At 38.0% G+C, this 15,517-nt stretch overlaps 1 protein-coding gene across 4 annotated transcripts; it reads left to right on the top strand.

Moving 5' to 3' along the window:
* Window positions 1–1,341: 1,341 nt before the first annotated feature.
* LOC111398798 (homeobox-leucine zipper protein HDG5) lies at window positions 1,342–7,814 on the top strand. Of its 4 annotated transcripts, none has more exons than XM_023025895.1 (12): window positions 1,342–1,501; window positions 1,840–2,057; window positions 2,165–2,331; window positions 2,738–2,855; window positions 3,314–3,502; window positions 4,251–4,706; window positions 5,040–5,141; window positions 5,413–5,625; window positions 5,731–5,899; window positions 6,495–6,763; window positions 6,864–6,959; window positions 7,037–7,814. In XM_023025895.1, exons 2-12 carry the CDS (start codon window positions 1,917–1,919, stop codon window positions 7,544–7,546), a joined length of 2,430 nt encoding a protein of 809 aa, XP_022881663.1. In that variant the 5' UTR covers window positions 1,342–1,501; window positions 1,840–1,916; the 3' UTR covers window positions 7,547–7,814. The 4 variants fall into 4 exon arrangements, with proteins under 4 accessions (XP_022881663.1, XP_022881664.1, XP_022881662.1 ...); XM_023025896.1 differs by having other exon boundaries at window positions 1,835–2,057; XM_023025894.1 differs by lacking the exon at window positions 1,342–1,501 and adding an exon at window positions 1,534–1,735.
* The last annotated feature ends 7,703 nt before the right edge of the window (window positions 7,815–15,517 follow it).

The following is a 15,517-nucleotide window of genomic DNA, read 5'->3' as shown; positions in this document are numbered from 1 at the left end:
ACAAAAAACCCCAAGCCCTCCTTTGCACACCACCACCATCACTATCGCAATTAGAATCCAAACTTTGATATCGGCATTTCTCAAGGACTCAATTGTTTTTGGAACTCCTTGCTCTGCAATTTATCTTCAATTGATTGTCGGAGAGAGTATGGGTAGTAAAGAGACATCACCAAAGATTAAATTGAGATAGAGACAGAGGGAGCGATAGTGAGAGATGAGAGAGAAATTTTAATTTTAATTGAATACCTAAATTTTACTTAAATACACTTTACACTTGATTTTTCAATTGTCATCTTTAAAAACCAGATGTTGTATAATTTCCACATAAATAATTCATAGGAATTTAATTTTCCCTTTCGACTCAAGAATCATGCTATTAAGCCCCGTTTGATTCTGATTCTTTTCAAACTGTTTTTTCTACAGGAATATTTTTCAACCAAACATCACACAATAAAATAATTGGTACGCAACCCTAAAACTTTTCGTTACATTTAAACCACAATTCTCCTAAACCATCATTCAAAACTCTTATTTATATATATATTTTTTAAAGAATGGCCACCAAATAGGAGCTGAATACTGATATAGAAGAAAGAATCAAAGAGCTCCAAAGATCCAAATCTGTATACATGAATATTCAGAAGTTTGAGCGTCCAAGACTCGATAATTATATAAAATTTTATAAGATTGCAGAATCATTTTTCAAGTTTATTTAAAATTAAAATCAAACCATTAAAATGACAATGTGAAAGCGTTTAAATAAAAAATTTTGAGAATGAAAAACATGTTAGAATTTTTACAAGATAATTTTCATATGTGGGAATTGAAGAAGTCTCCAATTAATACATTAACTAGTCGTGACTCTTTAAAAACAAATGTTGCATATCAAAAGGTTATATTGTTTCAAATTGAGTGTGACTATTTAGAATGCATATATGAAAAGTTTTGACATTTTGATATTGTGCAATTTAGACTATTATATTATAAATATTAAAAGATGTGATCTAATGTTTCACATAAATTTATATCAAAAGATGTAAATATTTCAAGAAGACACTTGAAAATCTATAAATATTAAATACTCCCGATTCCATATTTTCTGCACCAAATTAATTCAAGAAAATTTAATTTCTAAATTCCCTACTCCTATAAAATTAATATTGTGTGATATTAAATTTTTGTAAAAAAAAAAAAAATTTGTATCTTGAAAAGCAAACATTTGACCTCTTAAGACCAGTGTAGGGGCGAATTCTGTTTTACGAATTTTTTCAATCGCATACCTATGTTAAACCTCACATTTACCATAAAAGATTCATACAATTATAACTCTATACAGAAATAAGAAGAAGAGAGGGAGAAGAAAAACACTGTACACACACTGAGAACTAGAGAGAGAAGGAGCAGAGAGATATAATTTTGTTTGGTGGGTGTAATGAAAAATTAGAGACGCAAAAAGAAGAAGAAGAAGAAGAGCACACCGACAGTCTATAGTGTATTTAATGTACTCGGTTTTCTCTTTCCAACTTTTAACTGTTTCATTTTTCAACTCATTAATTAATTTTGTTCGGTTTTTACTTTCCATGGTGGTTGTTTGGGAACTCTGCGATAAAAGCTTGAATGTTTCGTGTTCATATATAAAGTCACCTCACTTCTGACTGATCTTTCTGAGTATCAAAAAACCTTTCCCCTTTCCTTTTTATCTTTATTTTGTTTACTATGATCAGATGTTTTGGTGGTATTTTTTTTCCCTTTTGTTCTACGATTTTTGGAGATTAATGACGTTATATTTTCTTTCAGTTTCAAGTTCATGGGATGTTTGGTTTTCTTTCTGAAGAACAGGGTTAAAGTGAAAAGAAGATAAGCAAAACCTAATCTCAACAGTTTCATCTTTTTAGCAAAGCTTGCAAGGTGCAAAAATGTATGGAGATTGCCAAGTACTTTCATCAATGGGAGGGAATACTATTCCCTCTGATACCCTCTATTCATCGATCCAGAATCCGAACTTCAATTTCATGACAAACATCAATCCTTTCAACATATTTTCTCCCATTGTGGGCGTAAGTTACGTCCTCTATTGAGGATCTCTCTCATCTACATATTTTGATTTCATTCACGTGCAATATTTTCTGAAAGTTAGTATTTTGAGCCTGTTATTTGGACGCAGAAAGAAGAAAATGGGTTGGCAAAGAGCAAAGAGGATATGGAAAGTGGTTCCGGGAGTGAACACATAGAAGGGTTTTCTGGAAATGAGAAAGAAATCGAGGAACAGCCGCAGCCGAAGAAGAAACATTATCACCGCCACACTGCCCGCCAGATCCAAGAAATGGAAACGTATGTATTATTAACCCCTTTCATGACTCGTCTCCGTGCGTTTTTTATATTATAACCAAAACCGGAACCGAAACCAAAACCAAAACCAAAAGTTCGCAAAATACTCTCTCCCAAGGGTTTTTTGGCCTCCTGAGATCATTGGCGGTGGTCCTGCCGCAAGATTCTGACCGGAAGGTGCCATTTCGAGTTCACTGGAATCAGTGCTTGTATTTTGATACAAATCCGATCCAAAACCTTCAAAATTTGCTGCTGGTTGTTAGAGAGCTGTATTGGATGTTGTTGGGGGTGTGTTGAACCCAGAGCTAGCTGTCTGTGAGACAGAGAAATTAAAGCCTAAAGGGCTTCAATTTTGCAATGTTTTCTCTGTTATGATATCTGAATTAATTGTTGGTTATAAATTGTGCAGGCTGTTTAAGGAATGTCCACACCCGGATGATAAACAGCGCAAGAAATTAAGCCAAGATCTTGGCCTCAAGCCTCGTCAGGTCAAGTTCTGGTTCCAAAACCGCCGAACCCAGATGAAGGTGCGCACGTTAGCATCATATGCATCTCCCCTCTCTCTCTCTTAGACATACCCCAGACAATGTGTGAGAGAGAGAGAGAGAGAGAGAGAGAGAGAGAGATCATGGTAATTAAACCCTAAAAATTAAAATGGCTGAAACCAGTTCTATTCCCAATGAGGACGTCTACAAGGTCAAAATGAAATGAAAACCCTACAACTGTATAGTAAAACGCGTACGTTAGCACAAGGCGCATCTCATTAATTTTGGGTTGCTTTCAATGACTGCAATCAATTAATGTACGCTGTAGGGGTGCACGGTCAACCCTACCACCACTGCTGCATGGCCATCCTAATGGAAACAAGACTTTAATGCATGCTGTTTACAGATATTCTTTGAATTTAAGACTAAGAAAAAGAGAACCTTAAGACTGAGAATTTTAGTAAGGGTCTTATATTGGTATTTTGTGTTAATTAATGTAGGCACAACAAGACAGGCAAGATAATGTAATACTTAGGGCAGAAAATGAGAACCTTAAGAATGAGAATTATAGGTTGCAAGCGGCGTTAAGGAATATTGTATGTTCAAACTGTGGAGATCCAGCCATGCTGGGAGAGATGGGGTTTGATGAACAGCAGCTTCGAATCGAAAATGCCCGTCTCAAAGAAGAGGTAACTAGTTTTTTTCGAGATCTTGTTTTTCCTGTATGGAAAGTAAGAGGAAATTGATTTTGTACTATAAATGTTAATTTAGAAACAAAACTCTTTACTTCTCATATTCATTTTCAATCACATTTACACAATAAAATTTTTTGTTCGTAAGTTCAAAAATTTTCGTATTTTTTAACCACACGTTTTATCAAAAAATCATTTTTTAAAGCATCATTTTCCCCCAATGATGGCCAATCAATTACACATTTTATCAATTTTTATCAAAATTTTCTAAAAATCTTATTTTTATTTAAATCAAATATGCCCTTAATTTTGTATCTGTGATGACTATTCTGTATTTAATTTTTCAACCATGCTTCACAAACATAATGGTTGACATAATTTTTAACATAATGCCACATGACAACCTATCATTGAACTGTTTAAAATACGCCAACTTTTTCATCATATCACGTCGTGCCAACACATATTCTGTCATTCTCTCTATCATACATTTTTTGGCATACAAGCATTGTTCTTGATTTTTTTATTTTTATTTTTGCCAAAATAATAAGTACTACACACGTAAATTAATGGTTATGCTAGAATGGACAATATGAAATCCAAGAAAAAGGGGAAGTTAAAAAAAATTAAAATTAAAATAATTAAAGCAAACAAGTTAAGGATGCTATTGTGCCAAGTGCATATTAGAGTTCTTTCAGTAAATACTACTAAATTTAATTTCTTGTGATCAAATTATTTCAAACAGCTCCAGCGAGTGTGCTGTCTTATTCAACAATATAATGGAAGGCCAATCCAGGGAATTGGACCAACACCTCTCCTTTCTCCTTCCTTGGACCTGGACATGAGTGTTTATCCAAGAAAATTCGAGGAGCATGGCTCTGATATGATCTCTCTACCTTTTATACCTGAAAATTCCCAGTTTCCGACTGGAAACTCCCTGATGCTGGAAGAGGAAAAAGCTTTAGCTGTTGAATTGGCAATTTCATCTATGGATGAACTTGTGAAAATGTGCCAGACAGGCAAGCCACTATGGATCCGAGCAACGGACACTGGAAAGGAAGTATTGAATGTTGAAGAGTATGCAAGAATGTTTTCATGGGCTATGAATCTAAAGCAGCAGGAATTCAGAATCGAGGCTACTCGGGACACTGCCGTTGTTATTATGAATAGCATTACTTTGGTAGACACATTCTTGGATGCAGTAAGTCTACAGCTTCTCTTTATTTGTTCAATTGTGTTACATTGATCAGGGATTTTGCTAGATTTACACTTGGCAGAATTTCATTGGCAATTGAATAAAAACCAATTTTAACACATCCAATCACAGGCTGCCATCTCGCCCTGGTAAAATTCCCCTTATTTATTAAACAAACGTCAAATTCATGTTTGGTAAAATAATAAATGCTCGTTAACCATTAGTAACAGACACCCAAACAGTATTTGAACAAATATTGAATGAAATAGCAAAGCTTCAGAAGTGGATTATTTATGAATGAATCCATTTGATATCTCTGATGCCCTTTTCTATTTTCAGAATAAATGGATGGAACTATTTCCTTCCATTATTTCAAGAGCAAAAACACTTCAAATAGTACATTCAGGTGTTTCTGGACATGCCGCTGGTTCACTTCATCTGGTGAGTACTTTATCTATCAAATTTGAGTTATGCTTCAGAACCTTCCGTTCCAGGGTCGAGGTGGCAGCACCTCGACCCTGGATCTTCACACACGCAGGGCCCGCCGCTTTTACATTGGGGGCCGAGGTGCTGCCAGCTCAGCCCCTGGACGGAATCCCGGGATTTTATCCCGGGATCTTTAGCATTTTTCATCAAATTTTGTTCATTTTCGAACATTTTTCGATCTCTGTTTATATTTGATAATTTTTTTCTTCTCGTTCGGTGTTCACAGATGCATGCCGAACTGCAAGCTCTTTCTCCTTTAGTGCCCACAAGAGAGGCTCATTTTCTGCGTTACTGCCAACATAACGCAGAAGAAGGAACCTGGGCAATCGTTGATTTTCCTCTCGACAACGTCCAAACCAATTATCCACCTTCTTTTCCTTATTACAGACGACGCCCCTCGGGATGCATCATACAAGACATGCCCAACGGTTACTCTAGGGTAAAGCCCTATTGTTTATGAGCTTTTTGATACGAAAATGGTATATCTCAATGTGAAATTTGTAAGAAAAGCACACTCAAGTAAGCTATTATTCTAACAATCCAGGTAACATGGGTAGAACATGCAGAGGTTGGGGATAGTAATATTCATCAAATTTTCAATCATTTTGTGAGTAGTGGTATGGCATTCGGAGCACAACGTTGGTTGGCAGTTTTACAGCGGCAGTGCCAGAGGCTCGCTAGCCTCATGGCGAGAAATATATCAGATCTTGGAGGTGAAACTTCTTTTTTGCTATCATAATCTATTATTACATAATGTTCACTTGTTTATATGCAATGTTTTTGGGGATTGTTGGGTTCTAACGATATTGTACATTTATCCCAACTTCCAATCAACCTAAGACTAATTTTCAGAATATATTAGGTCGTTTGAATATTTCTATCGGCCACACGTAAAAGATTTTTTGGATGCCATTTTTCCGTTTGTCTGAGAAACGTGAGATTCTAGTGAAAATTCAACATAGTCCTTGTGTTGATTATAAATCTAGTCGTTCACTTTGCTCTTACTCTAGGGATTATAGCTTAATTCGCGACACAAACACATGCAATAATGAGTACCCTTAATTCATATACATCATACAAATGATCATGTATGTTGGCCATATTCATGGATCTGTGAATACATTATCCTTAAAAAAAAAATTGAAACATTAATGTTGATTAGTTTTCCTAGACTCTAGAAATTAAATCATAAACCCTCAGAAGTTCTATATATTATTACCTGTTTCTATATGCGGATGAATCGTTTTTCTATTTGATTTTATTCAAATTTCAGCACTCAATTTTATTTTCTGTCTGCTATATTTACAGTGATCCCATCTCCTGAAGCAAGGAAAAATCTGATGAATTTGGCCCAAAGGATGATAAGGACGTTCTGTCTTAACATAAGCACTTGTTGTGGGCAGTCTTGGACAGCCATTTCTGATTCTGCTGAGGACACTGTTAGGATAACCACAAGAAAAGTTACAGAACCTGGCCAACCCAATGGCTTAATTCTCAGTGCTGTATCCACTATTTGGTTACCATTTCCTCACAAGCAGGTATTCGATTTCTTGAGGGACGAACGTTGTCGAGCTCAGGTAATTCACAATCATAGATCAATAACTTGTTGACAGATTTAGATTAGCATACCCGTGTGCATTCCAAGATTTAACTACCAATTTGGTGTGCATTCCACAGCTGGATGTTCTTTCCAATGGGAATCCTTTACATGAGGTGGCTCATATTGCAAATGGTTCTCATCCTGGAAACTGCATCTCTCTTTTTCGGATCAATGTAAGTGATTTTTTTGAGTTAATGCCGGGGCCGAGTTTAAAAATATTCGTCTCAATATCTTTGTATAATGCTGGCAGGTTGCTAGCAACTCGTCTCAGAATGTAGAACTAATGCTGCAAGAAAGCTGCACAGATGATTCTGGTAGTATATTAGTGTACACAACCATTGATGTTGACTCAATACAGCTAGCAATGAACGGCGAAGATCCATCCTGTATTCCCCTTCTCCCCTTAGGATTCATCATATCTCCCATGGGACACACCATTAATGACTCCAGCATCACCATCGAAGCTGATGGGACACAAAACTCAGAAAATGTGAACCTGCAGCCGGATTCTGGTTGCCTACTCACCGTTGGACTTCAAGTTTTGGCAAGCACAATCCCCACTGCAAAACTCAATCTCTCAAGTGTTACTGCCATTAATCACCATTTATGCAAAACAGTTCAGCAAATCAATGCTGCACTTAGTTCTGCCAATGTAAATGGCAACTGCCCGAATAACAGCAACTTTTTCTTGTCTTCTGTGGAGCCCGAGAACTCAGACCTAGCTTCTCCAACAAATCAAAATCATGGTTCCATGTCCTAGCTCTGCAGGGTAGTTAATAGTCATTTGGAAATTAATGAAGGGAGAGACACTGCTGTAATGAAGTTTTAGTATTTTAGTTGGTCGGAATTGTGGTTTTAGGAAGTCAAGAGCGCACCAGTTGTGTTCGTGGCTACCTGGTAAGGCTGATTTGTGCAGTTTCTTACCGGAGAGCAATGGTGGTGGTTCGGGTATTGACTTCTTTTGCTTGTTATTGGCCCTCTTTGTTTCCTTTTGAATTATTTTAATTAATTATCTTGTTTTTGTCCTACATGATTTCTACTACTCATTGACAAACTCTCTCTCTCTCTCTCTCTCTCTCTCTCTCTCTCTCTCTCTCTATCTTTTATATATATATATATATATTAAATTTTTGGCAAAATCATCGTTAGGGTGTTTTTAGGCTTAACCAAAAAGGCCGATAGCTAGTATACATGATAGGAGGGAACAAAAACCTAAACTCCTGAATGAAACATAGCAACAAATATAAAAAAAAATAAATGAAAAATAATAAATAAGGAAGTACTACTTCAATAGAAAGAAAGTAAATGCAAATTAAAACTATTCACTAAACCTCTAAAATTGGGTAATCCATGTCTATCAATTTACACATGTACCCTAATCTGTTGAGATGGGTTGAGTGGTCTATATTCCTGATAGCGGGGCTAATCCCAACCCTTTGAAGCAAGTGATCCTATAACCTGATTTTTCACTTTGTAGATGTGAAAAATCGTGTTTTTTTGGAAGGAGAAAAGGTCAACATGATAGGAGGGAACAAAAACCTAAACTCCTGAATGAAACATAGCAACAAATATAAAAAAAAATAAATGAAAAATAATAAATGAGGAAGTACTACTTCAATAGAAAGAAAGTAAATGCAAATTAAAACTATTCACTAAACCTCCAAAATTGGGTAATCCATGTCTATCAATTTACACATGTACCCTAATCTGTTGAGATGGGTTGAGTGGTCTATATTCCTGATAGCGGGGCTAATCCCAACCCTTTGAAGCAAGTGATCTTATAACCTGATTTCTCACTTTGTAGATGTGAAAAATCGTGTTTTTTTGGAAGGAGAAAAGGTCCTTGATTTGTGTAAGAATGCTCTAAATCGTTTATAGCCCTCCATCCCTGGTGATATAGTAAATAGCCGCAGTTGAATTACCTCAACCCAAATAGTTGAAATACCAAATCCTCTGGTCGGTAGAATCTCATCCAGTATAGCTCTAAACTTGGCATCCAAATCAAATATGAGCCATATGATGATGAAAACGTCTTGATCTACACCTTATATGGTCCCTAATGATGCCACCCCCACCGTGGAGTATGTCACATAACCAAAACAGTTGGTGATGGAGAGGGAGAGTCATAGAAATACCAAATAGGGATGAAAGACTTAAATTTCCTCGCCAAAGCAAAGCTCTAAACAATCATCCCATGTTGAGAAAAGAGATCGTGTGGTAGACTCTTCAGATGATATGTTTGGGCACCATGCGGGACTCGCGGTTCTTCGCATCATTCCTCTCAGTCCATATAAACTAGTCCACCTCGTACATACTGTACAGAATAATGTAATCTTTGGAATTTTTGTCTGATGCTTTCTCCTAATGTTACAAGTACCTAAAAAATGTCCCCAAAATGATGCTATACATGGTCAGAGATGCTGTTGCTTATAAAAAGATGACTGATGGTCCTAGTCTCGAAACAACTCTGACATCAAAAGGCCAAATGACATGCAATACACTTTTATAACATCTACTGCAACCGTATCCTATCATAGTCTTCAGTAAAATAATGAGACTGCGATAGAAAAAATAGAGCTCCATAATAAGCGAAATGAATGCCTACTTGATCGGACTAGCTGCCATGTTGACTTGGCATCGAAGCTACCATCTGATGTGTCCATACAAACTATGCGGTCTGGGGCCTCTGCACATAAAGGAATAGCCCTGAGATGCTCTATCATGAGAGGTTAAAGAGCCTGTAATAATCGTCTCAAATTTCACCTAGTGCCATAAAAGAACTCCTGTACCCTCTTAGATGTGTGCCACCCGTGTGAAAATAAGGACGTCAATATAGTATCTTCTATCCAACAATCATACCAGAAGAATATAAGGCCAACTTTGAGATGAAATGCAATGTGTAGGTCCACTCTTGGCCCAACTAACTTCAACTTCTTCCAAGCAGGAGAGGTTATAAGGATCAAATAGTTTGAGTTTTGTAGAAACTACTGGTAATAACTGTTGTTAATTAAAATTCTCAAATGATTATTAGTGAATTTATGCCTCGCCAGTGAATGTTTAACCAAATCATGTGCAAGCTTAGGATAAGGTAAGCGAGTATTTGTGACACAAGATCTTATAATCAACCTCAAGCATAAACGAGAAAATGTGCTCAGCAAAAATGGTTATCAGAACACACGTGAAAGAGAATATAAAGTAAGACTCACAACCAATGAATAAGGAACATATGAATTCGTGAATAAAATAGGAAAAGCTAAAAGATTCAGTTAAAAGTTCACTAATCAATTACTTACATGTGCCATTAACAAAAGTGACTTAATTACGCTCATAACCTCATTAGAGATCTATAAATAGACATAACTGTGAATAGAGAAAGGCATGTAAATTTGAATATCATAATTTCAAATAATCATTTCTCTTTTTGCTCTTGATCAAGCGTAAAAGCAGTGTGTTTAGGAAAGGAAAATCCTGACTAAGTGATAGAAATTCATTAATCTCATTTTCTAGGTCAACAAATTGGTACTATCTCTGGAAAAGTCTAGAAAAAAGATAACTCCGTGATCTCATGGGTTAGTTTGAAGCTAAAATTATTGAAAATTGTTCAAAACTGAGTCAAACGGAGGTGACTCCTATTGAAGTAGAGGCATTAAAGATTGAAACTGATATTTTTAGTGATGACTACGACGATAGTGATATAAATCTAAAGTGTCACGAGAAGAATCTCAAGTAAAATTGCCTGCAGCCGGCTTCTGGACCAAGCATCGTCGCCATTGCAAGGACCATACAAGAGATGGCCAAAAGTGAGAGCTTTAAGTGTTGAAAATGTGTCCATACGGGCAATGACGGTAAATTCAAAAGTAGATTTCCATTTAGAATTTGGGAAAGATAATCTCGAGCCCTACAATACCTCTTTTTCCATCCGATCAACAAGTAATAGCAATTTTCAAGTGCCTAATATTTTAAATAGTCCACCTCACAAATGACGATAGGACCGTCGAGCCATTGGATCTCCAAGCATGCTCAAAAGGTTAGGAAAGGACGTACGCTCCCATGGAAGAAAGTATTATTGTAACTATCATCATGATGGAAGAAAGGCAAAGGGCTTGCTTAAAACTTCCTATTGTACCCCTATTACGAGGAGTACGAAAATGGACCCACATATCTTGTGAGCTAGATAACGATTATGAAGCCTTGTCATTTTTGAAAGAGATCAAAGAAATACCTATTCTTGACAATTTCGTTCGATCTAAAATAGATAAATACAATGGGAAAGATGACCAAGTGCATCATTTTAATGAGTATTTAATACGGATGAGCCTCAAAGTTCAAGATTGAAATGCAAATCCTATTACCTGACATTAGCTGGTTTGACAAAAAGATGGTATAGCAAGCTTTCATTAGGATCAATCAGAAGCTGGTCATAGCTGAAGCATGCCTTCCTCGATGCCTTCGTCGAAAATCGACTTAACAAAGCACACGCCACCATGATATAAATGATATGAGATATGAGAAAGGAAAAACTTCAAAGAGCTACTTCACTCACTTTAGTGCCAAGCTTAACGCTTGTGAAGCCATCACTGACAAAAAAGTTAGATAGGCTTTATGCATTATTGATGAAAACTCCTTTTTTTGGAGAGATATTCACAACAAGAATCTTTTCACCTATCACCGACTAGTTAAATAGAAAAACAATAGAAAATAGGAAGAGGATAACTAGGGCGAATGGAGAAGTTAAAGGATAAGGAAAAAGCCTCGATGTCCGTACAAAGATTGCCAATGTAGGAATACTCGTATTCTGAAGAGCATATAGGATGGGTACATACTTTATCACCTACTTGTTCGCAAGCAACATGTGAAACCTATATCCCATCTCCCACGTAGACATACTACTCTAGCAGTGGAACTTGAAGCAAAACTTACAGTGTTCCAAAGGTACATGAATTTTCTAATCATTGATAGTAGATATGGGATATTGAGAAGACCTGCTTTGAAACGAACAAAGTGAAAATTCGTGAAGTATCCAAAACTAAACCGAATTCACAAACCATAATATCAACAATAATAAAAAATGCAGAAAAATAAAATCAACACAAATTTTTTCGGCTAATCATTTTAGCAACCATTTTTAACGCCTAATCCCCTGTTGAGCATCCATTAAAATGGATAAAGCTCGATTGCACTATAAAGTCCCAAAATCAGGCAACAAATATACAATAACGTTCCAGAAATTACAGCAAATGAGTCACTAAGACTTATCTTTTCTAGAACCACAGAAATCAGCCACTATTGCACAAAGAAACTAGCCAAGATCACAAAAAACTCAAGAAACCCGAACCTCCCCTCTCTCACATAAAAACTACAAGCTCTTCTTTCACATCCAGTAATGTTCCACCAAAGAACCTGTTTCGCGCGTGTTAATTCGCTAACAATTAAAGAGGATCAGACGATTGTGTAAGGGACGAAACCTCTTGAGACAAAGTCCCAAAAAGGGGTGTTCTTTTTATTGGCGATGAACTTTACAATTGGAAACAGAAAACAACGTGCCTCCAAGGGGCGCAAGCACACGAGTTACAGAAAAGGAAGTGTTTAAGTCTAAAAGATAAAGGAATGAAAATTACATATTCTCTGTTCGAGAGTTTTGGATTCGGTCCCTTGCTTCTATGTTCTTTCTCCCTTTTATACTTCATAGGCGATCCCTTTGTGATTAACTGCTCTAAAAAACTACTTGATCGCCCTATAACTACCCACTTTCTTTGTAGTGGCCATTTTGTTATGAAACTGTCCTTTTAACTGCTGCCATTATCTTGCATCGTTCAACCGCTTTCGATTGAACCCCTTGAGTCGTGGAATGTGATAAGGTTACTTTAGCAACTGCCTCAATAACTGCATTTCTTGACAATCATAATGCGTTATGTTTGTTGATACCTTGGGCGACTTGAAGATTTGGGCGAGACTCTGGGTGACCGTATGCCACTCTATTCGTTCAGATTCTGAGCGACTTGCAAACTTGGGCGATGGCGTTACCGCACTATTAGGCCCCTTATTTGGGCATTCACCTTGATTCGTTCAATTGGATTTCGTTCTTTGGGTTGTCTGATTTGGGGATCCTCCAATTGGGCTTTACTCTCTGGGCTGTTCGATTTGGGCTGAATTTTTATGTGTCAACACGATTGGGCTTCGTTCTTTGGGCTATATGATTTGGGGATCCTCCAATTGGGCTTCACTCCTTGGGCCGTTCGATTTGGGCTGAATTTTTATGGGTCAACAATTACCCCCCAATATGGCAGAATTAATAATAATTATTAAATTTTGCCATATTCACTTTGTGTTTCCAGCAACATTCGAAATTCCCAAGAATTTCAATCATTATTTTCTTCTATAACTTGAAAAGGTGCGTCTTTTGCAAACCCTTATAACCCTCAAACACGCCATTTCACTGCATCATTAAACCACGCCTCAAATTTTTTGCGTCTCTCTCACGATTTACTGTTCATCTTTTGCTTCCCTGCTACGTAACCCTGAAAAACTTCGTTCCTTCTCAAATGGCTGCTTCACAATCTCAAGCTGGCGACTCCTTTAGTTTTGATGACTTTCAGAAACTTCTGAGTCGTTCATACGTAACCCCAAGTTTTCTCGCGCCCGCCGATGTTGGACGTAATGAGTTTTACTTGGGTCCTTTCTTCAACAGTGCGGAGGCAGTTGAACAGGCGGCCGTGGGTCAGCTGTTTCCATGCTCTCATGGCCCTCCTTTTCTAAATTCTTTGCCGCTGGGGCCACTTCGTGAAAGAGGTATTCGCACTTGGCCCAAATCTGACATAGCTTTTCATAGGTGGCATGCTCGTCTTGTGGGTCATGGTCCTATTAAGGCACTTTTTGATAGCGCTAGGATTTCTGATTTGTTGGAAGTCTCTATTCGCCCCCCTACTTTTGATTCAGCGCTCTTTCCGATTGCTTTGAGCTTTTGGTCCTCTGAGTATAACACCTTTATTTTTCCTCTTGGCCCCATGTCTATTACCTTAAGGGATGTTGGGGCCCTGGTGAATCTACCACCTTTGGGCGATACCATTTTTCCTGGTATCTTGGTTTCTGGTGGCGCCCCAAAGTTTGGTAAAAACTATACCGATTCTTATTCAAGCCTATAAACCCTTCACAATCATTCGAGCGCTGAGCCTTCCCATACTGAGCGAGTGGCCTTCCTTCTAGTTTGACTTTGTAAATATGTTTTGTGTGTGCCAAGCATAAAGCCCTCCCTGAGTTACTTACCTATAGCGCACGAATTGGCAAGTGGCAGGCCTTTGAATTTATGTTCTTTGTTTTTTGCTGCCCTTTATAGAGGCATGGCCTCTCTTCAAACTCAATTGAAGAATGGTGCATCTCCTACTGGCAGTGGATCTCTTTGGTTCACTCAACTGTGATTGAGATCCTATTTTCCATTGCTTGGTGCTCCATCAATCTCTCGCTCCTCTGCTAGCTGTTATGGGCTAGCCATGGAGCCCTTGGCTCCTGTAAATATGTCCAGAAGGGACATTTTTTCATTCTTTCATTCTTTGGATTCAATCCCTTCCTTTTTTCCTTTTCCTCCTTTTTTGACTCCAAACTATGTACATCCCCCCTCCACTATAGACAGCGCGAGCACCTCCCTGCTCAATTGGATCCAGTTTTTAACCGGGAGGGAGCTATTTCATGATATTTTAACTGGGACCAATGCCAAGGCGGGGGTAGAAATTTATGCTCCCCAATTTTTTGCTCGTCAGCTTGGTTTCGGCCAAACTTGGCCTGTTCCTCCTTGCTATTCAAGGAACTTAATTGACCGTTTTTATACCATTAATAAGGCGGAGGCAGAGGCTATAAATGCTCGTAATCTTCTTTTAACCAGCCATTTTTCATTAGCCCCTTCAATTCTAGCCACGCCATTTACCTTCTTTTTGAACAACTCTGGCAGTCAGTGAAGCGCAAATTATTTGCAACTAACGCCAATCGTGCCTTTCATTCATTAGACCAGCCGAGCATTTCTTCCCCTCCTCCTGTTTTAGTCACTCCTTTGTCTATTCAGAGTCCTTCTCCTTCTCGTCGCACTAAACAGTCTGCTCGTCCATCTTCTTCTCTCCCTGCCAAGTCTACTACAGCCAAGAGTGCCCCAAGCCGCAAACGGCCAGCCTCAGCATCTCCCATTCTGCAGGATGATGTTGATGATGCCCCTCTTACCGTCAGGAGGAAAGTAATTAAATTGGTTTACTCACAAGCATATTTTTCCACACTTGAAATTTTTCTGTGTGCTGATGATCTTTTGGACTTCTCAGAAAAGCTCAGCCTCTCCTTCAAAGGCTTTGGCATCGACAGCTCCTGCTCCATCATCCTCCGCTGAGGCTGCTTCATCCAAACCGGTTGATGAGGGGGCTATGCTTAAAGAGACATCTTCAGTCCCAGAGTTCTCATCACAACCCATGGATGAGCCACCTTCTTACCAGGGCATCAACCCCCCAAACATCGAAGGAGAAGGTAATTCAGTCTTTTGATGTCTTACCTTTGCTTGTGCTGTTGGTTTCTGATTTGTTGCTCTTGAGTTTTGCAGATACTCCTATGAGTCCGTCCGTTGTGGCAACATCTTCTCTCTCAGACAAGGGGAAGTCCTCACGAATGGAGGAGTTGTTAGTGGCAAACTTGGCTGAGGACATAGCCATCTTCTACGATTGTTGATGAGGTAGTCTTTGCTTCACTTCTATTTCTACCT

The sequence above is a fragment of the Olea europaea genome, chromosome 8 (assembly GCF_002742605.1).
Source record: "Olea europaea var. sylvestris chromosome 8, O_europaea_v1, whole genome shotgun sequence".
Lineage (NCBI taxonomy): Eukaryota > Viridiplantae > Streptophyta > Magnoliopsida > Lamiales > Oleaceae > Olea > Olea europaea.
The sequence above is the reverse complement of the archived record's forward strand: the minus strand, read 5'-3'. Positions and strand labels throughout refer to the sequence as shown.

What these genes read in the sequence shown, in the direction of transcription:
- LOC111398798 (XM_023025895.1), top strand. Translation starts at nt 1,917, where the DNA reads ATGTATGGAGATTGCCAAGTACTTTCATCAATGGGAGGGAATACTATT. An exon ending in CAGATCCAAGAAATGGAAAC is followed by an intron (nt 2,332 to 2,737) that starts GTATGTATTATT and finishes TAAATTGTGCAG; the next exon opens with GCTGTTTAAGGAATGTCCAC. An exon ending in ATGCCCGTCTCAAAGAAGAG is followed by an intron (nt 3,503 to 4,250) that starts GTAACTAGTTTT and finishes TATTTCAAACAG; the next exon opens with CTCCAGCGAGTGTGCTGTCT.